Here is a 26598-nt window from a genome sequence, read left to right as displayed (position 1 = left end):
AAAAACAAAAAACAATTCCATGAAGTTCAGTACTCAGATTTCCACTTGTAGACATCATATACTCACAAAATACTTTTACAATTTATCTATCAGCACTGCCGTAAAATATGCAAATTTTTCATGAAACACCTAAATTGTAAATTCTTGAATATTGGATAAAAGAATAAATTTTAAAACTTATTTACTCTATTTTTCTATGAGACACTAAATATATGTTCTTTAGGAACCTAAAACCTAATAGGTAAAATGTTTTGTTCGGGGATTTGTCTGGTTTTTTGGGTGCCAGTACAGAGGCTTGAACTCAAGAATCTTGCTTGGCTTTTTGCTCAAGGCTGGCACTCTAGCACTTACTTGAGCTACACATCCACTTGCAGCTTTTTACTGGTTAACTGGAGATAAGAGTCTCATGGACTTTTCTGCCGGGGCTGGTTCTGCTCTTCAGAGTGGCTGAGTAGCTAGGATTACAGGCGTGAGCCACTAGCAATCAACAAACAGTGCTTGAACGGAAAATGAATTTCAACTAGAAAGCTGTATGTTAGGAAGGGTTCAAGGATCAAAAAGCGAAACTGAACAAGTACCTGCACCAACACAGATCTGCAAATGTTCACAGTGACACTAAAAGTAGAAAGAACCCAATGTGCATAAACAAAATGAATGGGAAGCAGCAACACATGTAGGTCCATACAACAGGCTACAATGTCCAGTTAGCAGGAGGAGAGCGCATGGAGTTTACGTAATGCAAGGTGGATGGACCTTGAAAGCATTATACCAAGTGAAATACACCAGTCATTGTATGACCACACACTGTATGATTCCATTTATGTACAAGGTTCAGAACCGACAATTGTACAGACAATGAGATTGGATGCGTGTTACCCACCGCTGGGAGGTTTGAGAGTGATGAGGAGGGACTGTGAATGGGTACATGGGTCTCTTTGAGGGAACTGAGAACATGTTCTAACATTGATTATATTGGTGGCTGCACAATTGTGAGGCTGTGCAGTGTGCTTTACAAGTGAATTGCATAGTCCTGTGAATTACAACTCAGTAAAGATGCTGTGGGCGATGGGGAGGGACAAGGGAACAACTTACAAGTGGAGTTTTTGAGATAAACTTTCTCCATCTTTTATTCAGCCTTCTCAGTTCTTTAGAAATGGATGATCCTACTTCTTCATTGCTGACTTCCACTAGGAAACTTCCAGCTTCATTTACAGTAGTGTACTGTACATTCCACTGGGAGAGCGTCTCAAAGGCCATCTATGGGACACACACACAAAGTAATTTTTGCCAGTCCTGGGACATGAACTCAGGGCCTGGGAGCTGTCCCTGAGCTCTTTTGCTCAGGGCTAGCACTCTACCACTTTGAGCGACAGATCCACTTCTGGTTTTTGAGTTGTTAAAAGGAGGTAAGAGTTTCATGGGAACTTTTCAGCTCAGGCTGGCTTCTAATTGTGATCCTCAGATCTCAGCCTCCTAAGTAGCTAGGATTAGAGGCATGAACCACCAGCACCCAGCTGTCTTTCTCTTATCTATGCAGCTGGTACACAAGTCCAATATATGCAGGAGTGAGTGTGAAGTCAGTTACAGAACCCTGGCCTCTCCCTCTAGCATCCCTCCAACCTGCCCCTACCCCCAGCTTATGAATGGGCTTCATCTGTGTTAGCAGGCATCTGTTCCTCCTCACAGCTGTGAATCCAGGAAGCATCTGCCCTCCCTTCCTAAGTGGCTGATGAACTTACAGCAGAACTTCCCAAACTCCTTCAGTTAATGGAACCCTTAATGGCTCAGTCATTATTTTCACAGAGTTTCTACATCTAAAAGATCCCATTTTAAGCCATAAAATCTACAACTCAACAGTAACAAGGATAGATATTGTCAAATGTCCCTCACAACTTAAAAGGTCCTGCAAGATACTTGTGGTAGCATATAGCATCACAGCAGAGTTAGCCAACGGCAGGTGTCCAAATGCTATTTGCCTGTTTTATGTATCTGACTGGTAGTCCTATAAGGACAGAACTGTTGGAAGACACAGTGTGAACTTCCAGCAGCAACCCAGTTAACAGGGAGATGGGATGATTACTAATCCTAAATGCTATACATTTGCACTCATATGCTTGACACAAATGCTACTCTCATAACAGTATTCTGTTTCCCAGGAAGTACTTACAGTTTCCATTTGGAAAAGTGTTTCAATGTATCTACAGCCACTTGCACCAGAGAATAGAAAAACATCCTGAGATAATCATAAAGAGATGATTTCATGGCTCACAAATGACAACAGTTGTGTCTTACACAGACATTTCTTCTGTAGTTCTCCATGCTGACCAAACATTGGGCTTCGTCTCTTCCCAAAAGCCATAACAACTTTAGAGGTGAAAAGTATCAACCAAATGCAAAAATGTAACTTGGAAAAACTTTAAAATGTGTCAAGAAGTCATCCAATATTTCAGTTACTTATTTCTTTTCCAAAGAGTGAGTGTGTGTGTGTGTGTGTGTGTGTGTGTGTGTGTGTGTGTGTGTGTGTGTGTATATGTGTGTGTGTAGATCTATAATGTAAAGAAAATGTACTTTAAGAATTTTGCAAAAGACAATGACTCTCTGGACTTTTAGCTAAGAAGTGAAATGCATCTCCAAAGAAATTACATTTTAAAATATAAGAGCCAGGCACCAGTAGCTCACGCCTGTAATCCTAGCTACTGAGATCTGAGGATCACAGTACAAAGCCAGCCCAGGCAGGAAAGTCTGTAAGACTCTGATCTCCAATTAACCACCAAATAGCCAGAAGAAGAGTTAGGATTCAGATGGTACATTATCAACTTTGAGTAAAAAAGCTAAGGAACAGGGCTCAGGCCCTGAGTTCAAGTCCCCTTACTGACACAAACAAAAAGTATTGTAGAGGGGCTGGGAAGGTGGCTCAGTGGAAGAGCGCTTGCCTTGAATGCATGAGCCCTGGGTTTGATTCCTCAGCACCACATAAGCAAAAAGAAAAAAGCCAGAAGTGGTGCTGTGGCTCAAGTGGTAGAGTGCTAGCTTTGAGCTGAAGAGCTGAAGGACAGCGCCCAGGCCCAGAGTTCAGGCCCCACGATTGGACCCCCCCCCCCAAAAAAAAAAAAAAGTATTGTAGAAAGGCACGATTAGGCTGTGATACCTCTTTGATTTGTTCCTTCTTTATCCCCTCAAAAGTAGTCTTTAATAAGTGAAGGTTTTCCATGTAAGTGGCCCACCCCATCAGGACTTTCTGCAGAGTTGTCTTCACATTATCTATGTTTTTCCTGCACGTACAAATCTTATCTTCCAGCATCTTGTATGGCTCATTAACATTCTCCTCTTCTCCAGCTACCATAAGAAAAGGAGAAAATAATCTTAAAAAAGTTTTTTGTTCATAAAATAATGGTGAAGAAAGCCATTTGCACTGACAACAGCAAAATAAGGAGGTTCTATTATTATATTAAGAGCAAGAGGAGTAGGAAGTATGGATCAGGTGGTAGAATGCCAGCAAATGAGCAAAAGCAGCAGTTACTGAGGTTGAGTTCCAGTCTCGGGAAAAATAATAATCATAATCATAATATAAGTGAAAGAGCAAGAATCTTCCAAAGAAAACATTTAAGTAATTTCCAAAGCATTAAAGTATGAAGCATCAGGGAAAATGTCATTTTAAACAGATTATCATCTCATCAAAAAGTAACAATTACTTTACCCAAATTCTTATAAATTTCTTCACATTTTTGAAAAGAAGTGTCAAGTTGAGCTAGGAATTCTTTCTCTTCAATAAATTTCTGTAAAGCAAAGGGATATTGACAGGTTTTTTACTTTTGACAATGTGCCAAGTTTTTCAGGTATTAATATAAAGATGTTGAAAAGGTGAAGGGAGGGGCGCATGATGGAAGGGGTGACATTGTTTGAGATTTATTCATAAATTGAAATGTTGGGTTGACACACTTTGAACAACTATTTAAGGATAATTTTAATTTTTTTTAATCAGTTGTGGGGCTTGAACTCTGGGCCTGGGCATTGTCTCTGAGCTCTTCAGCTCAAGGCAAGTGCTCTACATTTGAGCCACAGTGCCACTTCCAGTTTTCTGGTGGTTAATTGGAAAGAAGAGTCTCACAAACTTTCCTGCCCAGGCTAGATTCTCAGATCTCAGCCTCCTGAGTAGTTAGGATTACAGGTGTGAGCCACTGGCGCCCGGCAAATTTTTAATTTTTTAAAAAAGATTTTGATAAAGCACATAGTTGTCAAAATTTTAGTACCATGAACACTATACATTTGGGTAGAGAAGAGAAAGTTCATGAATGAGAGTAATCATAAAAATATCAGACAAAATTTATTTTAATGTGGGGTGACTACGTTGTTGCAATATTTGCTGCTCATGAAAAAAAAAAGAACATTAGCTGCAGCAATTTCAAAATTCTCACCTTTTCACATTTGATATTTTGCATTAGTATATCAGTTATTCTTGTTTTATTGCCATTATAGATATGTTAGGTATTATTAGAAATGCCTATCAAACCTATATAATATATTTAAACCACTTCAAACATTTTTCATAAGCCAGGCACCAGTAGCTCACGCCTATAATCCTAGCTACTCAGGTGGCTGAGATCTGAAGATCACGATTCAAAGCCAGCTCAAGCAGAAAAGTCCATGAGACTCTTTTTTTTCTTTTCTTTGGGTTGTTCGTGGGGCTTGAACTCTGAGCCTGGGCGCTAACCTGAGCTATTCAGCTTAAGTTGAGAGATATACTACTTGACACCACCACTTCCCGTTTTCTGGTACTTAATTGGAGATAAGAGTCTCATGAGCCAGAGCTGGTGGCTCAAGCATGTAATACTAGCTACTCAGGAGGCTGAGATCTGAGAATCACAGTTCAAAGCCAGCTTGGGCAGGAAAATCCTTGAGACTCCAATTATCCACTAGAAAACTGGAAGTGGCTCTGTGGCTCAAGTGGTAGATCACTCACCTTGAGATGAAGAGCTCAGGGTCAGCGCCCAGGCCCAGAGTTCAAGCCCCACGACCAACAAAAACAAAACAAAACAAAAATGTCCCTATAATTTGGAAGAGTTAAATCCAAAGAAAAAGAACATCTCCAGACAAAAGCGAAAATGTCCTATTTTTCCTACTAAAACTTGGGAGGTTAAGGTCAAAATGGTTCTTAAAAAAAAAGAAGACCGGGGCTGGGAATATGGCTTAGTGGTAGAGTGCTTGCCTAGCATGCATGAAGCCCGGTTCAATTGCTTAGTACCAAATAAATAGAAAAAGCCAGAAGTGCTAGCCTTGAGCAAAAAAAAACAAGCTCAAGGACAGCCGAGTGCCGGTGGCTCACCCCTGTAATCCTAGCTACTCAGGAGGCTGAGATCTGAGGATTGCAGTTCAAAGCCAGCCCGGGCAGGAAAGTCTGTGAGACTTTTTTTTTTTTTTTTGGTCGGCCGTGGGGCTTGAACTCTGGGCCTGGGCGCTGTCCCTCAGCTCTTCAGCTCAAGGCGAGCGCTCTACCACTTGAGCCACAGCGCCACTTCCTGTTTTCTGGTGGTTTATTGGAGATAGGAGTCTCACGGTCTTTCCTGCCCGGGCTGGCTTTGAACCGCGATCCTCAGATCTCAGCCTCCTGAGTAGCTAGGATTACAGGCATGAGCCACTGGCGCCCGGCATCTGTGAGACTCTTATCTCCAGTAAACCACTAGAAAACTGGAAGTGGCGCTGTGCCTTGAGAAGAAGAAGAAATTCAAGGACAGTGATCAGGCCCTGAGTTCAAGCCCCAGGACTGGCCAAAGAAAAAAAAAAAGACCTTAATGGTTAAACAAAATCATGAATCAGAAAAGAAAAAAAAAAAAAGAAACAAAATTTTAATCAAGTAAAATAAGGAAATTCTATGAGGAAAAAAAATTAAAACCCTTCTATTACATAATATGCCCTGATTAACTCAATTTTGTAAATAATGCTGGTTTTCCTTCTTTTTTTTTTTTTGGGTCTGGTCGTGGGCCTGAACTCTGGGCCTGGGCGCTATCCCTCAGCTCTTCAGCTCAAGGCTAGCGCTCTACCACTTGAGCCACAGTGCCACTTCGGCTTTTTTCCTTTTTGCTTATGTGGTGCTAGGGAATTGAACCCAGGGCCTCATGCATGCAAGGCAAGTGCTCTACCACTGAACCACCTTCTCAGCCCTGGTTTTTCCTTCTTACCCTTCCCTATGCCTGCTATTTGACTACCTAGAATTTTTTTCTCCAAACTGACACTCAAGAGGGCTACCAATCAAAGCCAGCCCCACATCTGAAGCACGAATGGGAAACTGGGCTAAGGAAAAATGCAAATCAAGCACCCAGGTATGGAAACCAGCTAAGATGCAGAACAAACACTTTAACCATACTGGGTACCAATGGCTCACATCAATAATTCTACCTACTCAGAATGTTGAGATCTGAGAATTTCAGTTCACAACTAACCCCCACAGAAAAGTCTATGACACTCTTATCTCCGGTGAAAACCATTAAAACAATCAGAAGTGGAGCTGTGGTTCAAGTGATAGAATATCACCTTGAGAGAAAAAGCTAAGGGACAGCACCTAGGCCCTGAGTTCAAGTCCCAGTACCAACCAACAAACAACAACAAAAAGAAATTAGCTTACCTGCCAATCTTCCATTAGTAATGCAACAGATTCTTTGCTCCCATATTTGATGTCCCAAACATCCAGTTTTGCATTCACTTCATCTAGCAAACCAAGAACTGAGCACTTAGAGTAATGGAATTCCAGATGTGGAAGAAATTTCTTCCCCAAAATGTTGTTGATTCTGGGGGGGAAATTACAGGTTTTAGAATTTAACTTAATATAATCAAACAATTATATTAAGTGAAGAAATCAGTTTAACATGTAAAAAACACTAGGCAGCCAGTCATCAAGGCTCAGGACTGTAAACTTAGTTACTCAAGAAATTGAGATCTGAGAGTCTCGCTTCAAGGACAGCCTGGACAAGAAAGTTCGTGAGACTCTTATCTCCAGTTAGCTGGAAGTTAAGCTGTGGCTCAAGTGGTACACAAATACACACACACACACACACACACACACACACACACACACACACACACACACACACACTTTGGCTTTAACTTTTTCATTCAAACACACGGAACTCAGATGTATGCTCAACAGTTGGGTTTTTTATTTTCTTTTTTCTATTAGCTTGCATTTGTTATACAAGGGGGAGTTCATTGTTAAATTTGCACACATTTATAATATATTCCAATCAATCTCACACCCTCTTATCACTCTTCCTTTCCCATTGCCCAAAACTCTTCTTTCTAAAATAATGCAAAATAAATACTGTAGCAAGATATAAAACAACCATTCTTTTTCTTTTCTCTCATTGTCTTTTTTCTTCTTTCCATGCTGGTACTGGGGCTTGAACTCAGGGCCTGGGCTTTTTCCGCTCAAGACTGCTGCTCTACCACTTGAACCACAGCTCCACTTCTGGCTTTTTGCTGTTTAATCAGAGATAAGAATCTGGTGGACCTTCCTGCCTGGGCTGGCTTCAAACCATGATCCTCAGAACTTAGCCTATTGACTGGCTTAGATGACAGGTATGACCACTAGTGACCAGCTAAAACAACCATTCTTAAGAAAAAAGAAAAACAGGGGCTGGAAAGGTGGCTCAGTGGTAGAGTGCTTGCTTTGCATGCATGAGGCCCTGGGTTTGATTCCTCAGCACCACATAAACAGAAAAAGCAGGAAGTGGCACTGTGGCTCAAGTGGTAGAGTGCTAGCCTTGAGCTGAAGAGCTGAAGGACAACGCCCAGGCCCAGAATTCAAGCCCCACAACCGACAGAAAAAAAAATAAAATAAAATAAAACCCACCTAATGGAACATTTTCTGAAAAAATAAAAATTACTCCCCTATTGAGAAATCCTACTATAAGAAATTTAGAAAGTGTGCTACAAAATTTTAAAATAACTGGTAGAAGGCAATACAACTACCATTTACAAGTTGATATATTAAAGCAATCTTATTAGAGCTAACACCCACTTATTATTTCAATAAATTGCTTATGAGACCTAAGAAAGGAGATGATATGGAAAACTACCCATTAAATAATCTTTTGAATTTACTGTTTATCAAGTGTTCTCTATGCCTCTTCCCATTTGATCTAATCATTCTCTTAGGACACGGGGAGTGACTAGCATTACCCTACCAAAAAAGTAAGGAAATAAATCCAGAAACACAGAGTGTACACCACAGCTTTCTCCCATTCAATAAAGTAGGATGGAGATATAGTCTAAATGGAGGAGCACTTGCCTAACATGCTCAAGGTTCTGGGTTAGATACCAAGTACCACAAAAATAAAAAACCAGAAACTGAAAACAAGATGTTGGATTGATAAATGTTACTACTGCATAAAACACAAAGGTTTGTTATCAAGATTTCAAAGACAGTAACAGTGTTATCTACAAATCTGCATTGGGTGGTCCAGTGCTGTGGTGCTAAGCATTGAGAAATGGCAGGGCTACCAACCGTCTTTGCATTTCTTCCAGCTTGCTAGGTGGCACCAATGGCGAATGTTCAGCATCTTGATTTTCAAAAACCAAGAGAATATTTGAATGATAGTCAAATCTGTCCATCAGACTCTGAAAGAAATTGACCAGGACAGAAACCAAGTTTATTACTAAATATAATGATTAAAGTCATCTCACCTCAAAAGTTTTAAGCTCCCCCCTTCTTCTCTACCCCCCCGCCACACACACTGCCCATAACTAAGATATCTGAATCTTTCAACATATGTGTATTAAGTTGGAACCACTTACTCAAGAAGAAGACTATATCTATGGTAAAATTATTATCAAACTCTTGTTTTTGGATGTATTCTCTATTCCTTTGGAAGTTCCATTACAATCAATCTCACTGACAGATTCTCTCACAGCATTTGACTAAGGTCTCAATCTCCCTCCGAGTTTACTGTTGCCAGGTGTGGCTGTAATTCTAGCTACTCTAGAGGCTGTGATCTAAAGGATAGAAGTTCTAAGCCAGTCAAGGCAGAAAAGTCCTCAAGACTCCATCTCTAATTAACCACCAAAACACTGGACTGGAGGTATGGCTCAAGTGGCTGAGCACCAGCAATAAGCAAGAAAGCCAAGTGAGAATTTATGTCAACCTAAAAAAACAAAAACAAAATGGCCATGTACATAGAAGTATCTCCTAAGCCAGGCACTGGTGGCTCATGCATATAATCTTAGATACTCAGGAGGCAGAGATCTGAAGATCGCTGTTCAAGCCAGCCCAAGCAGAAAAGTCCATGAGACTCTTATCTCCAATTAACCACCAGAAGTGGAGCTGTAGCTCAAAGTGGTAGAGCACTAGCCTTGAGCAAAAGCACTTGGAGATAATGCCCAGGCCCTAAGTTCAAGCCCTATGATCAACCAAAAACAAAACAAAATCAACTAAGTATCTGCTGGATCTCAGATATCAGGAAATCCCTCAATTACTACTGCATTGGCTTCTAAGACAAAAATCTTCCACAAGAATAGACCCTAACACAGAGCTGATTTTTCATGTCTCTCTGTCCTTTTCCAACCTTGAATAAAGTGATTCTTTCCTGGGTCAGAGCCTTGGCCTCAGAGTGGCTCCTGGAGGCTGGCAGCCCTTCCTGCACCAGCTCTTCCACCTGCTGGAGCCACTCTTCCGTCTCACGGAGGTGGGGGGGGCAGCGCATTGTTCAGCTCTGCTTTCCATGTATTAACCTGAAAATAAGGGAAGATACCTTTAGTGGCACTTTAACCACTTATTTTTTTCACATTTAATTTTTTTTTTTTTTTGTCTTTGTCGGACATGGGGCTTTAATTCTGGGCCTAGATGCTGTCCCTGAGCTCTTCAGCTCAAGGCTAGCGCTCTACCACTTGAGCCACAGTGGCACTTCCAGCTTTTTCTGTTTATGTGGTGCTGAGGAATCGAACCCAGGGCCTCAGGCATGCAAGGCAAGCTCTCTACCACTGAGCCACCTTCCCAGCCCCCACATTTAATTTTTATTTAATAATTTCTCTTGGGCTAGGAAGGTGGCTCAGTAGTAGAGTGTGGACCTACCATGCATGAGGCCCTGGGTTTGATTCCTTGATACTACATAAACAAAGATCAATAAATAAATAAAATTAATTTAAAAAAATAAAACCTTCTTTAAAAAAACTATTTCTCTGAAAGCCAAGACTGAAAAACGGTCAAACTTCTTAGCTCTAATTATCACCTTGAGTTGGACACTAGTGGCTCACACCTGTAAGCCCAGTAACTCAGGGGGTTGGATCTGAGGATGGCAATTCGAAGCCAGAAAAGTCCCCATAAGACTCCTATCTCCAATTAACCACTCAAAAACCAGAAGTGGGTGGGTGCTGGTGGCTCATGCCTATAATCCTAGCTACTCAGAAGGCTGAGATCTGAGGATTGCAGTTCAAAGCCAGCCTGGGCAGGAAAGTTCATGAAACTCTTATCTCCACATAACCACCAGAAAACCAGAAGTGGTGCTGTGGCTCAAGTGGTTGAGCGTTAGCCTTGAGCTGAAGAGCTGAGGGACAGCGCCCAGGCCCAGAGTTCAAGCCCCTTGACCAACAAAAAAATAAATAAACAGAAGCAGATCTATGGCTCAAAGAAGTTCAAGAGTTCAAGCCCCATGACAAAAATAAATTAATGAATGAATGAATAAATATCACCTTGGGACTTGCTGATTTGGGAATATAGTTTATTCAAAATTATTTTTAAAAAATGTTGGGATAAATCCATAAATTTTATGGGGAAATTAAGAGCATTCCTTTAAGCAGGGATAATCATAATTAAGGACAATAGTTTAAAATGTGTCACATTCTTGTGTTCTTTGACAATGTGACTCGTGATTCTCTGCTGCTCATAGATCTGTGGAGTACTTTGTATGGTAACTGGAACCATATATTCACACTAGCTATCCCCATCTTATCTCCCAACATCTGTCCTTCACCAAACCTTGCCCCAATCCAGGCACACCTCTTCCTCCCCTCCCCACCTTCTTTTCCCACTCAATGTGTGAGTCACACAAACCTGATGGGCTTTCAAATGAGATTTTCCTTTCTTCAAAGCACCATCAAATCACATCACCATCGTTCACACAATTATTCATTCATTCGTGATCAAACATTTACAAACAACCTACTGGGAAAGAGCTGGGGATAAAATGACAGAAAGTAGCTAGAGGAGAAAGGGTATGTGAGGGTCACCCACCATATAACATCAAGTGACTTAATTACAATGTACCTAAAGATAAACACACAACATATTACCTCAGTGTGCACCATTTAGAACACGTGTATATGTACATTTAATGTCTATTTTGCAAAAATATCTACAACAAAAAGGTAAGACATTCAACAGTTTAAAATGATGGCCTAAGGAGAAATAGGAATGGGTATAAAAGGAAATTGAAACACAATAAAATTAATGAATAAAAAGCAAAGCAAAGCTGAACAGTAGTGGCTCACACCTGAAATCCTAACTACTCAGCAGGCTGAGATCTGAGGATCACAGTTCAAAGCCAGTTCAGGCAGAAAAGTCCATGAGACTCTTATGTCCAATTAACCAGCAAAAAGCTGGTAATGGAGCTGTGGCTCAAGAGGTAGAGAGCTAGCCTAGAACAAAAAAGCTCAATGATATTGTGCAGGCTCTGAGTTAAAGCCCCAGTACCAGCATAAAAAGAGGAAGAAAAAAACCAGAGGAGAAGGAAGAAAAGGAGGAAAAGAGCCGGGTACCAGTGGCTCACGCCTATAATCCTAGCTACTCAAGAGGCGGAGATCTGAGGATCACGATTCAAAGCCAACCCAGGCAAGGAAAGTCCATGAGACTCTTAGCTGCAATTAACCACCAGAAAACTGAAAGTGGTGCTGTGGCTCAAGTGGTAGAGTGCTCGCCTTGAGCTCCAGAGCTCAGGGACAGTGTCCAGGCTCAGAGTTCTAGTCCCAAATCCAACAAGAGAAAGAAAGAAAGAAAGAAAGAAAGAAAGAAAGAAAGAAAGGAAGGAAGGAAGGAAGGAAGGAAGGAAGGAAGGAAGGAAGGAAGGAAGGAAGGAAGGAAGGAAGGAAGGAAGGAAGGAAGGAAGGAAGGAAGGAAGGAAGGAAGGGAAAGAAAGAAGGGAGGGAGAGAAGGAGGGAGGGAGGGAGGGAGGGAGGGAGGGAGGGAGGGAGGAAGGAAGGGAGGAAGGAAGGATGGAAGGAAGGAAGGAAGGAAGGAGAGGAAAAGGAGGAGGAGGAACAGGAAGAGGAGGAAAAGGAGGGCCTTGTTCAGCCATGTACCATGTATGAATAAAAAAGTAAAACTTAACACATAGTCACTATGTGTTAATAACACATAGCCCAATCTTGTAAGGCAAGCGCTCTACCACTGAGCCACCTTCCCAGCCCATACATAGCCCAATCTTGATGCATAAAAGCAATATAACTCATACCTGAATGACCTGCTGAGAGAGGCCACCAAGGTCATCATTTCAGTAAAGAACAGTAAGTGACAGCACAGGGCCAGGGAGAGGGCTTGGAGGAACACTAGAATGGATACCACCTCCAAGGCCAGCTCCTTCCCTAACAACCAAACCTAGCCATTAAGAATTTAAGCCAGGCACTGGTGGCTCATGCCTGTAATCCTAGCTACTCAGGAGGCTAAAATCTGAGGATAACAGTTCAAAGACAGACCTTGCAGGAGAGTACATGAGACTCTTATCTCCAATTAACCAACAGAAAGCCAGAAGTGGCACTGTGGCTCAAGTAGTAGAACTCGTGTCTTAGGCTGAAGAGCTTAGGGATAGCACCCAGGCCCAGAGTTCAAGCCCTGTGACCGTGACTGACAAAATAATAATAACAATAATAATTTAAGTTTTGCCAGGTGTTAGTGGCACATGCCTGTAATCCTATCTTCTCAGGAGGCTGGGGTCTGAAAATTGCAATTTGGAGCCAGATTGGGCAGGAAAGTCCATGAGACTTCAATTAACCACAAAATTTTTTGAAGTGGAGCTGTGGCTCAAGTAGTCAAGTGTTAGCATTTAGCAAAAAAGCCAAGGGACAGCATCTAGGTCCTTTTGTTCAAGTCCCAGGACTGACACAGAAAAAAAAAAAAAAACCAAGGCAGTTTACCACAATGTTGTTTCCTTCCTTTTTAACATAGAAAACTAACATAGAAAACTTCCTTCCTCATACAATTATTTTGGAATTTGGCTGGAAATTTTGTAAGTTCTTACTATACTCTGAAGCAAGATTAAAAGGAAATAATTTATTAGGATGTTTAAAGATCTCTGTATCCTTAAACTGCTCAATCAGAAACTGTCCAGAAGACATTAACTTTTATGCACCTGATCACTTTAAAATTAGCACGTCATGACAGCGAGAAAAAGTACCACAGTCTACTTGACAAAAGGACAGATTTCTCAGATACTATCTATTTGCAAAAGAATTTTTCTTGTGATGTTTCTCATTATTTGGAGTATTTTTTCAAATCATTTTCTACAAAATTAGGTCATGTCTCTGTAGCCTGGAACAGTGTGAACTATACAGTGTCTTTTGTGTGGACACTGATGCTGGTAAGGACCTGTGCACAGGCAATTCTTGCAATTCTTGTCCCCACCCAAGAGTCAGTTAGAAGCTGGTGGCAGCAGGTGCACTGGAGCTTCACCACAGGCTAGAAACATTCTAGACCTAGGGCTGGGAATGTGGCTTAGTGGGAGACTGCTTATCTAACATGCATGAAGCCCTGGGTTCAATTCCTCAGTACCACATAAGAAAAAGCTGGAAGTGGCTCTGGCTCAAAATGGTAGAGTGCTAGCCTTGAGCAAAAAGCAGCTCAGGGACAGTGTCCTGGCTCTGAGTTCAAGCCTCAGGACTGGCAAAAAAAAAATCTGGACCTACCCAGAGGGTGGGTCTTTTTAACCACTGGGAAACTACTTTAAATACTAAGGAAACTGTGTGGAAAATGTATTTGGAAAACAGATGATCACTTCTAATAGCCAAACAGGATCAGCAAACTTTGTCTGTGCTACAGCAAGAAAAATTTCCTGGCCATACAGACCCTTTAATCTCATGAAAAATCATTTCATTATCTTTTTAATGGATAAAAGGTCATTTTAGCCAGGCACTGGTGGCTCACACCTGTAATCCTAGCTACTCAGGAGGCTGAGATCTGAGGATTGTGGTTCAAAGCCAGCCTGGACAGGAAAGTCGGTGAGACTCTTATCTCTAATTAACCATGAGAAAACTACAAGTGGTGCCGTGGCTCAAGAGGTAGAGCGCTAGCCTTGAGCTGAAGAGCTCAGGAATAGTGCCCAAGCCCACAGTTCAACAACCAAAAAAAAAGGTCCTTTTTTTTTTTGTCAATTTTTAACTTTTTTTAAATATATGGCTGGCACATTATATATATATATATATATATATATATATATTGTAAAAATAGCATAATTAAGCCCATTTAAAAGGTTTAAAAGGACGGGAAAGAGCTTAAGAAACAGGAAAAAGGGTGAATGTGATCTAGGACATTCAAATGAAGTATAAAATAAGATATATTGCTGTTTAAAACAAAATGGTCTTGGGGACATTCATAGAGTTGTGTCATATATATAAAATACAAGCCATACATATTCATATATAAAACATCTGTAGGACATAAAAGAGAAAAATGAGTCAAATTCCAAGAAGTTTACATATTAAAGAGGCTATATGATAATTAAAAAATTGTAGACCTCTGTGAAGTTTAGAAAGTAGATTATAACCCATTTTAAAATCCATAATGAGGGGCTGGGAAGGTAGCTCAGTGATAGAGTGCTTGCCTTGTATGCATGAGGCCCTAGGTTCGATTCCTCAGCACCACATAAGCAGAAAAAGCCAGAAGTGGCTCTGTAGGTCAAATGGTAGAGTGGCATCCTTCAGCTGAAGAGCTGAGGGACAGTGACCAGGCCCAGAGTTTAGGCCCCATGACCAACAATAAATAAATACATACATACATACACACATACATACATAAAAGGCATAATGAGATGATACGCCAAAAGTCAATAGAAAAAAATTAAATAGAATTATTTTTTTGAATTCAAAGCAAGGGGGAAAAAAACTGAGGATATAAAAATGAAGGAGATAAAACAACTCTACATCCTAAATGCCTAATAAAGTTTTAGAACACATAAAAGAAAGTTTAGTAAAATTAAATATCTATTTCCAATGTTCTTTGTATCTCTTTCTCAGCAGCTGATAGAACAACAGGGAAAAATGCCAATCAAATCATAGATAATTTGAACAATATTCTCAACCACCACACAAATCTAGGGGCAATTATTACACCCAATAATTGAAGAGTTCATGTTCTTTTTGATACATGTTGTTATATACCATATGCTAGGCCATAAACCAAGCTTTAATTTCTTTTCTTTTTAATTTTTATTATGGGGCTTAAGCTCAGGGCCTGGGAGCTGTCCCTGAGTTCTTTTGCTCAAGGCTAGTGCTCTACCACTTTGAGCCACAGCTCTAACTTGGCTTTTTGAGTGGTTAATTGGAGATAAGAGTCTCGTGGGGACTTTCATGCCCTGGCTGTCTTTGAACTGCAACCCTCAGATCTCAGCCTCCTGAGTAGCTAGTATTACAGGCATGAGCCACCAACTCCTGTCTCTAAGCTTTAATAAAGCTGAAGAGATGAAACAGATCTCTGTCTCTGTCTCTTTCTCATACATACATACACACACACACTCACACCTTTACACATGCTTTCCAGGTTTGGTGCCACCTCTTTCAATATTGATGTAGACATCTGATGATAGAAGAGACTACAGGGTCAACCAAAAAATGACTCATTTACTGTGACTAATATGCATAGAGTACCACAGTAGATCAAGAACAGATAGCAAATACAATCTTGAGTGAGTATGCACTTAAGCAGAATGCTTTAAAATCTCCTATTTAGGGGCTGGGAAGGTGGCTCAGTGGTAGAGTGCTTGCCTTGCATGCATGAGGCCCTGGGTTCAATTCCTCAGCACCACACAAGCAGAAAAATCCAAAAGTGGCGCTGTGGCTTAAGTGGTAGAGCACTAGCCTTGGGCTGAAAAGCTGAGGGACAGCAATCAGGCCCAGAGTTCAGGCCCTACAACACACACACACACAAATCTCCTATTCAAATGACTAACACTATAGGGAAATGTAAGAATACTGTCTCATTTTTTTATGAAGCATGTATCCTATCCTTAGCCACCAAGACAAAGCTGCCCCTTGGAAATCTTCAAACCCGCACAGCACAGTAACCTGGTGGTTGAGGCCAAGCCAGCTTTCTCTCATCTTCAACTGATCTTTGTTCAGCTCGCTCGGATTTCCTTCCAGTGGCAGGACATCCTGGAAGGATTTCTTCTCTTCATTGAATGATTCCATAAAAGTCAGCAGACTCTACAGTAAGAAGAGTATTTCAAAAATTGAAGGATGGATGCAATTTGCTATTTTATGGTCCACAGCTAAAGGTAAAACCTAAGGTTTTACTTAGACAATGGTAGAATTCCTGGATCCACTCTCCTCTCTGTGATTTGGTTTCTTTCGTGTGTGTGTGTGTGTGTGTGTGTGTGTGTGTGTGTGTGTGTGTGTGTGTGTGTGTGTGTGTGTGTGTGTGTGTGTGTGTGTACACTAAGGCTTAAACTTAGTGTGTGTGTGTGTGTGTGTGTGTGTGTACACTAAGGCTTAAACTTAGAGCCTGGGTACTATCCCTTGGCTTTCTCCAATCAAAGCTGGCACTCGACCACTTGAGCCACACCTCCATTTCTGATTTTTTGCTGGTTAATTGGAGCTAAGAGTCTCATGGACTCTGTTGCCTAGTCTGGCTTCAAACCCCAATCCTTGCATTTCAGCTAGGATTAAAGGCATGAACCAGGGCTGGGAAGGTGGCTCAGTGGTAGAGCGCTTGCCTTGCATGTCTGAGGCCCTGGGTTCGATTCCTCAGCACCACATAAGCAAAAAGAAAAAAGCCAGAAGTGGCGCTGTGGCTCAAGTGGTAGAGTGCTAGCCTTGAGCTGAGGGACAGTGCCCAGGTCCAGAGTTCAGGCCCCAGGACCAACCAAAAAAAAAGAATTACATCACAATTGTCATGAATAAACTATGTTCAAGGTATTTACAACTAGCTGAGCTATACAAATTCTTCTCATCTTCTTTTATCCAGACTAAAAACTGCTTTCTCCCTGTCCTCAATATTTCATGGCTAGGGACATAGCTCAAGCACCAAGTCCTGAGTTTAATCCCTTGTACTGCCAAATAAATACATAAACGTACACATAAATGAAACTTGCAACAAGGGAAAGATAATTATAAAAATTTTATAAGCAATGCCATGCACGTGTGTCTCTGTGATCATGTCCTGTGTCCTGTCTCCTGGCTCATCTTCAGTCATCTTGGCATCCCAATTCAGCTCTCCATTGGAGAACTGGTTTGTTGGTATTGTTTTTGTTCTTTCTTTCCTCTGTGGCCTATTTCCTAGCTGTGTTAAGTGTATTTGGGGGCTGCAGGTCTTTGTAACAACGGACTGCTTACAGGCTGCAGATGCTGTAATAAAGACTCAAAGATTCAATCTTAAATATATATATATATATAAACAATGCTTCTCTTGGTTTGAATCTGAAGGAAAACAGTATTGAAGAGTTACCAATTTCACAGATATATTAACTAAGCCATCATATAATTATCAAAAGTATTTCTAATTGGTTTTATGTGAGCTGAGCATAACAGAAAGGCCCTATAATTCCAGCCACTCAGGAAGCTGAGGTGGAAGGATCATGCCAGCCCAGCACAGGGAATATCACAAGATGTCTCAAAAAAAAAGAAAAGAAAAGAGTACAGAACAGTGGCTCTACATTCCTTGGAAGGCAGAGCTGGGAAGGAAAGCCAAGGCAAAAAGATGTTTGTGAGATTCCATTTCAACCAATGGCTGGGCATGGTGGTACAACTGGCTGTCCCAGCTCTATTAGAAGCACAATGCCTGGGCACAGGGTTATATGCCTGTCCTCGTTAGGAAGCAAAGTAGGAGGATCAAAGATCAGGCTGCTCCAGGCATAAAACGAGACCCAACCTCACAAATAACCCAAGGCAAGCCAGGTAGCCATGGCTCACTTGTGTACTCCTAGCTACTCAAGAAGCTGAGATCTAAGGATCACAGTTCAAAGCCAGCCAAGACCATTAGACTCTTATCTCCAATAACCACTATAAAGGCAGACATGGAGATAGAGCTCAAATGGTAGAACGTCAGACTTAAGTGATAAAGCTTACTGCGTTCAAGCTCTAGTATTGATGGGGAAAAAAAGATTGAACGAGGAATAACTACTTACCTTGTAAAAGTGGCAGGCTATAAATAAGAGCTAGGATTTTCAAGCCAGACTCCTTATTCAAATACCATCTATGCCTTTTAGTGTCACTTAGATAAGTTTTTAAAATAACTTTCTTAGTCCTTCTAAACTTTATTGTCTTCATCTGTAAAACTGAGATAACATTACTGAAGTTGGCAAGATGGTAGAGCCGGCAGCTGATCAGCAAGCAGCCTGCTTCATTGCACATATTCATTTGTGCCAGTAATAGTGGTTATCATTACTCCCCAAGGACTCCTTTGATGGAGTCAGCTCCATTGCTGACTTCCTGATTCCTTCCTTTCCGTTTGCTGAAAGTGGCAGGATAATAAATATCCTAGGCCTTATGAGCTCTATTATCTCTAGTGCAACTACTCGACCCACACTACACTACCTATTCCACTACTACCTATGAGCAATACTTTGATGACACCATCTCTATCCCAGTCTCTTTTTTTTTCTTTTTTTTGGGGGGAGTCCGGTGGTGGGGCCTGAACTCTGGGCCTGGGTGCTGTCCCTCAGCTCTTCGGCTCAAGGCTAGCACTCTACCACTTGAGCCACAGCACCACTTCCGGCTTGTTTCTTTTTGCTTATGTGGTGCTGAGGAATGGAACCCAGGGCCTCAGGCATGCAAGGCCAGCACTCTACTACTGAGCCACCTTCCCAGCCCCTTCTATCCCAGGCTCATCTCAGATACAGGCACTGATGTCCAGGTTCATGCTGGAAGTACTCAAAGGGCTGCCAGTATCAGCACCACCAGGCCCCAGCCCCCAGAGCATCTGAATGTGAATCTGCACTATCACCTTAACACTTAAATACTGAGCTCTAAGATGTGTCTAAAAATGAACATCCCTACAAGAGTCAACTCCAGATAGGTGTGTAAAGTCATTCTTACTTGGTACTTTGTAAAGTAGGTCTCATTTTCTGAATCCTTCAGTGCCTTCTGTAGCTTCGTCTCTTGCAGAGTTAGCCAGACCATAACATCTTTCATCTTGCCCTGCAATTCACATACACACAATCTATATCTTAAATAAACGGAATGAGAATTTTTGTAGTGAAACTAACAACTTGAAGTATCAGTGGAATAATGTCATCCTGACACCCCAGGGCCTCAGGATGCCTAAGAATCATTTCATTTGTTCAAAGTAACACCTTCAACTTAAAGCGTAAGAACATTGAAGTGTGGTTTTTACAAAAACAGGCAACTGCCTGGTTCCAATGGTTCCCACCTAAAATCCTAGCTACTCAAAAGGCTTAGAGCTGAGGATCACAATTCAAAGCCAGCCCAGGCAAAAAAGTCAATGAGATTCTTATCACTAACAGCCAAAAACCAAAAGAGTAGAGGTGTGGTTCAACTGGTAGAGCACCAACCTTGAACAAAAAAGCTAAGAGACAGTACCCAGGCCCTAAGTTCAAACCTCAGTTTTATTTTTAAAAAAGGCAATTAACCTCATTTTTTCCTTATCATTCCTATTATCCTTTTTAGGGAATATTATTCTAGATTACTGTATAGTAGGCATTTTATGAGTACTTTTCACTATATTGAAATTACAGATAATTCAAGAGATAGCCACTCCTTCCAAAAAAATGCTAATATTAAAAAAAATCTAGGAAGTGACACTGTGGCTCAAGCGGTAGAGCACTCACCTTGAGCTAAAGAGCTCAGGGACAGCGCCCAGGCCCAGAGTTCAAGACCCATGACCAAAAAAAATAAATAAAAACACTCTAGGCAGGCACTGGTGGCTCATACCTGTGATCCTAGCTACTCAGGAGGCTGAGATCTGAAGATCACAGTTCAAAGCCAGCCCAGGCAGGAAAGTCTGGGAAACTCTTATCTCCAATTAACCACCAGAAAACCAGAAGTGGCACTGTGGCTCAAGTGGTAGAGTGTTCACCTTGAGCTGAAGAGCTCAGGGACTGATCCCAGACCCAGAGTTCAAGCCCCAAGACTGACAAAAAAGAAAAAAAATCTTGAATTTTTTAAAGACTGTAAAATAACACTACTGAAGTCTGGATGTGCTATGACACAGAAGCAGCAACATTTTTTTTTCCTTAGGTGTTTGTTTAGGTGGTAAACTGGGTTAGATCCAGAAGCAGATTTTGACGTAACAGAAATTACATCTTACTTTCCTTTATTTTCTTTTTTTTTTCTGGTTGTGAGGCTTAAACTCTGGGCTTGGGCGCTATCCCTCAGCTCTTCAGCTCAAAGGGAGGGCTCTACCGATTGAGCCACAGCACCATTTCCAGTTTTCTAGTGGTTTATTGGAGATAAGAGTCTCACGGACTTTCCTGCCCCAGCTGGCTTTGAACCACGATCCTCAGATCTCAGCCTCCTGAGTAGTTAGGATTACAGGTAAGAGCCACGGGCACCCGGCCTTACTTTCCTTCTTTAATCTTCCATCGCTTTCTTTCTTTAGTAAGCAAGAGTATTTCTAGTATTTTTTGCATCCAATTTCATGGGGATTTGAATTTTTAATTTTGTTGCTGTTTTTTAATGAAATTTTAATTTTGTTGTTTTTTTTTTTATGTGAAAATTAATTAGGAAAAACCTGCTCCTTTAGTGGGTCAGAAAGAATTGAGCTGAATTCCTAGCTGGTTTCAGCTTGAGCGTGGCTTCCAGAATCAGCAACAATCTGGCTTACTGCCTCAAACCTAACAGCTGGGAAAACAGAGACCAGCTTGTCATGTAAAATGCAAGTAAACATGTCTGAGAAAGTTGCTGAAAAGACACTTTAATATAATATTGATAACTATATCATTCATTTCACAGCATTCATTTACCCTCATAGAAACTGAATAGCCATTTCTTTTCAGGTCAGTGAGTTTTTTCTTTAATGAAATTTCTGCCCACATAATTTTTGACTGAAAGGAAGAAGGAAAAGTTGAACAACCACATGGCAATCTAGTAATTCAAGAGTCTCTCAACAAACAAGGATCAAGAGTAGAAGACAAAGCATCCATTGCCATGAATTACATCATTCCATTTGCACAAGGCTAAAGGCAATAGAGACAGCATGTGCTAAATTGAGATGGCGGTGACAGTTACATAAGCACGTAAATACACTAAAATACTGTAAACTGTACAGCTTAATTTTATGACGTGAATATATATTTCAATAAAGCAAGTAGGAATTATAATAGACAACAAATGGATGTCTATAAAATTGCTCAATTGTTACTGTGTAGTCCCTAATCTGGTTTCATTCTTGACTGTCACTAAAAAGCCAATGTGTTAAAGGCTTGAATGCCAGAATGCAGCCATGTTGGGAGGTGGTGGATACTTTAAGAGGTGGGTCAAGTAGGAAGGTTTAGGTCACTGGGGGCATTCCTTCTAGGAGGGCTGCAGAAGCTCAGTTTCTCTCCCCCACCGCCCCCCTCTCTCTCTGTCAGTTGTAGGGCTTGAACTCAGGGCCTGGGCGCTGTCCTTGAATTTCTTTGTGCTCAAGGCTAGCACTCTACCACTTGAGCCACAGCATACTTCCAGGTTTTTTTAATTGGAGATAAAAGGTCTCACAGGGACTGTTCTGCCCAGGCTGGCTTTGAACTGTGATCTTCAGCCTCCTGAGTAGGTAGGATTACAGGCATGAGCCACTGTAGCCTGGTTCCTCTTTCTCCTTTTTAATTCCTTTTCCCTTACCCTCCTTCATCCTCCCCTTCCTCTTTTTTCTCCTTTCCCTCTTCCTTCCTACCCTTCCCTCCTCCTTTTTTAGTATCTGGCTATGTAACTCAGGCTGGCCTCAAATTCCCAATTTTCCTGCCTCAGCACCCGAAGTGCTGGGATTATAAATGTATACACCGTGGCAGGCAATCATTCTTCTTTATCAGTTGATGATCTCCTATATATATTGTAGTAACACAAATTAGCTTTGTATTATATTGCCTATGTAAAGTTGGTTTAGCTGGTGATAAATGAACACTGTTAATTTTTTAATGGGAAAAAGTCATTATAATAAATGAAATTAGAATACTGGTTGCCTGAAATGAGTAGCAGGGGAAAGAGATATAGTGGATCATTACAGGTAATAAAAAAATGATTACAATATTTCATGATTAAAGTTTAGATGGGTATGTACATTTGAAAAAACTCAGTGAACTAAGCTGAACAATGGTTCATAGCTGTAATCCTAGCTACTCAGGAGACTGAGATCTGAGGATCATGGTTGAAAGCCTTCCTGGGCAGGATAATCCTTGAGACTGTTATCTGCAATTAACCACCAGGAAACCAGAAGTGGCACTGTAGCTCAAAGTAGTAGAGTGCTAGCCTTGAGCAAAAGAACTCAGGGACAGCACACAGGCCCCAGTTCAAGCCCCAGGACCAACAAAACATAATTAACTAAATTAAAGCATCAGCAGCATAGTACAAACATGAACCGGATTTGTACCTGAGCCATGTCACCCGTCCCAGGAGCATCCTTTGAATACTTCAGGAACTGCGCCACATAAGTCATGATTGACTTTTCATCCGGATTAACAACATCCACGTCTGCAAGACACATAGCATTATCATTATCAACTGGCCACCAATTTCTCCAACAATCAATACCTACAACAAGCTATGCCATAGGCCCTTGAGCGCCTGGGCTCTTGAAATGAACCCAAATAGCCACTATGCAGTCACTGGCCATTCTTTCTTCCATGGCAGAGGTTAGAGCTTGGCTCTGGAGTCAGATGGACTGGGGTAAAATCCTGACACTGACATGTACACAGACTGTTCTGTGATGATCCAGTGATCCTATGTATCTTTATTTGTGAGGACATAACAATCAGGGAGACAGAAAAACTCCTCCTCCTCCTAGAATATGGCGTAGAAAATCCTACAAGACTACAGGACTGGACAGTAACTAAAATGGGTCCTTGATACTCTGGGCTAGGTCTTTGTACAATAATGCATTTCATAAGGAAGTTATAAGGAAGACTTTTAAGACATCCTAGAGTTAATTACTCACACATAAAACAATTTCACTGAGAGCCTTCTATGGGACAGGCTAGGTTTTGTATTAGAAGATAGTTCATAGCCAGGTATGGGAAGCTCACACCTATAATCCTAGCTACTCAGGAGGATAAGATCTGAGGGTTGTAGTACAAAGCCAGCCTGTGGCAGGAAAGTCCATGAACTCTTGTTTCCAATAAATTACTCAGAAAAAGCTGGAAGTAGTGCTCTAAGTCAACTGGTAGAGTGCTAGACTTGAGTACAAGAGACTAAGGGATAGCTCCCAGGTCCTGAGTTCAAACCCCAGGACTAGAAAAAAAAAAAAATCATGGTGAGCCAGGCACTGGTGGTTCATGCCTGCAATCCTAGCTAGTCAGGAGGTTGAAATTTGAGGATCAGGGTTCAAAGCCAGCCAGGGAGACACCAAAAAGCCAAAAGTAGAACTGTGATTCAAGTGCTAGAGCATTAACCTTGAGAAAAAAGCTTAAGGCCAGTGCCCATGCCCTGAATTTAAGCCCCAGGACCAGCACACAAAAAAAAATTCAAGCATGAAATATGCTGGGCACTGTGGCTCACACCTATAATCCTAGCTACTCAGGAGGCTAAGGTGTGAGGATTGCAGTTCAAAGCCAGCTTGGGCAGGAAAGTCCCAGGGAGCCTCTTATCTCCAGTTAACCACTCAAAAACTGTGGCTTAAGTGGTAGAACACTAGCTCTGAGCAAAAAGAGCTCAGGGACAGCACCCAGGCCCTGAGTTCAGGCCCACAACCAACACACACACACACACACACACACACACACACACACACACACACACACACACACACACACACACACACACACACACACACACACACACACACACACACACACACACACACACACACACACACACACACACACACACACACACACTTTAAATTTTTTCAAGCATAGGACTTCACCAGTAACATAATAAACTAAGTTGATCATAAGAAGCACATGTGTGATGTCAAAGATAAAACCATATTTTGCCAAAACAACACAGATTATCAAAAAGAAAGTCATCTCTATTTATACATTCAGTTAAATTCACTACAACAAATATTTTCAGGGAGCTGTCAGATGTGACAGGAGCTGTAAGGACATGTAAGGGCACTATCCTCAGGGACCTTCTACTTCATCCCTTCATTCAGCAAACATGTCAGATGCTCTCAAGACATAATCTGCCCCTCCAGGAGTTTACAATTAGAAAACAATACATGCAAAAAATACAACACGCTGAATGCTGAAGTGAATGTGTTCACTAGGCCCCAGGAGCACTGTAAGTCAGCTAAGATAGAAAATAATTTTTTTACTCATACAAAAATAATCTAATTCAAGGAATAAACAGATAAGAGATATCAATAAAAACTGGGGGCAGGATTTCAACATGGATAGATCCCTAAGAGTTGAGACATTCTACCTTTAATGGGAAAAGGTATAAATATCAAGGTATGCATAAAAATATTACTACTGGTAAGATTATTTCTTTGTTGCTTTGTATGTCCGTCCCCTACAGTATAACCCCTGCTTTCACTGTATTTGATGTTGGTATAATTTGTGGAGGGGAAGGGGAAAAACAAATCGTTTAAATAGAGATACAGGTGGACCCATTGCAACAATGAGATGTACAAGTCATTTTTGGTGCGGGGGGGGGGGGGGGGGGGATGGGAAGGGATGGAAAGGAGAAACAAAGGAGGAGGCTACAATGCTTGATAAGAAATGTACTCATTATCTTGCCCATGTAATTGTAAACCCTCTGTACAGTATTTTCACGATTAAAAAAAAAAATTACTACTGCTTGCTTAGGTATTTCTTCATAAAACTCATTTTATTTTTTTGGTGTTGGCATTATTGTTTTTATCTTTTGAGGTTTTTTGTTTTGATCTTTTAAGGAGGGCAAAGGGGGTGTGCAGAAAGTTATGGAGGAAGAGTGAACAAATGCAGTCATGGTATTCAGTATTCACTATGTGGAAAATGAACTATGCAATTTGTGGACGGGGATGGGTAGGGGAAACTGGGGGAAAGCAAAGGAAGAAGTGGCATTGTACATAAAAGAAATGTTCTCGGGGCTGGGAAGGTGGCTCAGTGGTAGAGCGCTTGCCTTGCATGCATGAGGCCCTGGGTTCAATTCCTCAGCACCACATAAGCAAAAAGAAAAAAGCCGGAAGTGGCACTGTGGCTCAAGTGGTAGAGCGCTAGCCTTGAGCTGAAGAGCTGAGGGACAGCACCCAGGCCCAGAGTTCAGGTCCCACAACTGGAACCCCCCCCCCCCAAAAAAAGAAATGTTCTCATCACCTGACTGACAAAATGTCAGCCCCTCTGTACAATATCTTAATAATAACAATAAAATTATATTTTTATAAAACATCCATTTTATAAAAAGGCATGCATGATAATTACAAGTTTTACAAAGGATAGTTCCCTTAATCAAATATGAAAACAGTATTGTTTGCATTTAAAAAAAATAAGGTGGATTTAATTTATTTAAAATAAACTGTGGGCATTCATTTGTGCAGTTGATATTTGCTTCTCTTATATTGTCTGTTTTGTTAGCTACCTAGTTATTTGCACTAAAATAGAACACAGTGGGGCTGGGAAGGTGGCTCAGTAGTAGAGTGCTTGCCTTTCATGCATGAGGCCCTGGGTTAGATTCCTCAGCACCACATGAACAAAAAGAAAAAAGCTGGAAGTGGCGCTGTGGCTCAAGTGGTAGAGCACTAGCCTTGAGCTGAAGAGCTGAGGGACAGTGCCCAGACCCAGAGTTCAGGCCCCACGACCAGACCCAAAAAAAAAAAAATAGAACACAGTTACTCCAAGACACTACTCAAACAGAAGGAATGTTTAAGATCAGAATTTCTGTCCCACACATTCAAGGACAGCAAAACCTCATTTTCTGAAAAAAAAAAGAACAAGTTTATATTAACAGTGAAGATTTTGAGAATCACGATATAAGATAAATACTTCTCAATTAATCAAAAATAGAGAATTAGAGCAAAGCATGAGGAAAGTAAGGGAAAATATACAGTGAAAAATCATAGAGAACAAAATACAATAAGAGCTCCATAGAGAACAAGAAAAACATAAAAAGTAGATGGAGGTTAAAAAGTTAACGAGAAAAAAAAAGCCGGGTGCTGGTCGCTTACTCTGTAATCCTCACTACTCAAGAGGCTGAGATCTGAGGATCACAGTTCAAAGCCAGCCTAGGCAGGAAAGTCCATTAGACTCTAATCTCCAATAAACCACTAGAAAACCATAAATGTGGCTCAAGAGGTAGAGAGCTACTCTTGAGCTGAATCGCTAAGAGACAGTGCCCAGGCTC

At 41.2% G+C, this 26598-nt stretch overlaps 1 protein-coding gene across 1 annotated transcript in view; it reads right to left on the bottom strand.

Annotated features, from left to right (window-relative positions):
• Syne2 (spectrin repeat containing nuclear envelope protein 2) overlaps positions 1–26598 on the bottom strand; it is a 259939-nt gene that overhangs the window by 194489 nt on the left and 38852 nt on the right. The window contains 10 exon segments of the mRNA XM_042682550.1: positions 1093–1257; positions 3149–3336; positions 3698–3776; positions 6620–6782; positions 8498–8610; positions 9555–9674; positions 9676–9720; positions 16255–16392; positions 19222–19323; positions 22709–22809. Coding sequence (XP_042538484.1) covers positions 1093–1257; positions 3149–3336; positions 3698–3776; positions 6620–6782; positions 8498–8610; positions 9555–9674; positions 9676–9720; positions 16255–16392; positions 19222–19323; positions 22709–22809 — 1214 coding nt within the window.

The sequence above is a fragment of the Dipodomys spectabilis genome, unplaced genomic scaffold (genome assembly GCF_019054845.1).
Source record: "Dipodomys spectabilis isolate Male_0828 unplaced genomic scaffold, ASM1905484v1 ptg000073l, whole genome shotgun sequence".
Taxonomy (NCBI): domain Eukaryota; kingdom Metazoa; phylum Chordata; class Mammalia; order Rodentia; family Heteromyidae; genus Dipodomys; species Dipodomys spectabilis.
This window is presented reverse-complemented; position numbering and strand designations above follow the sequence as displayed.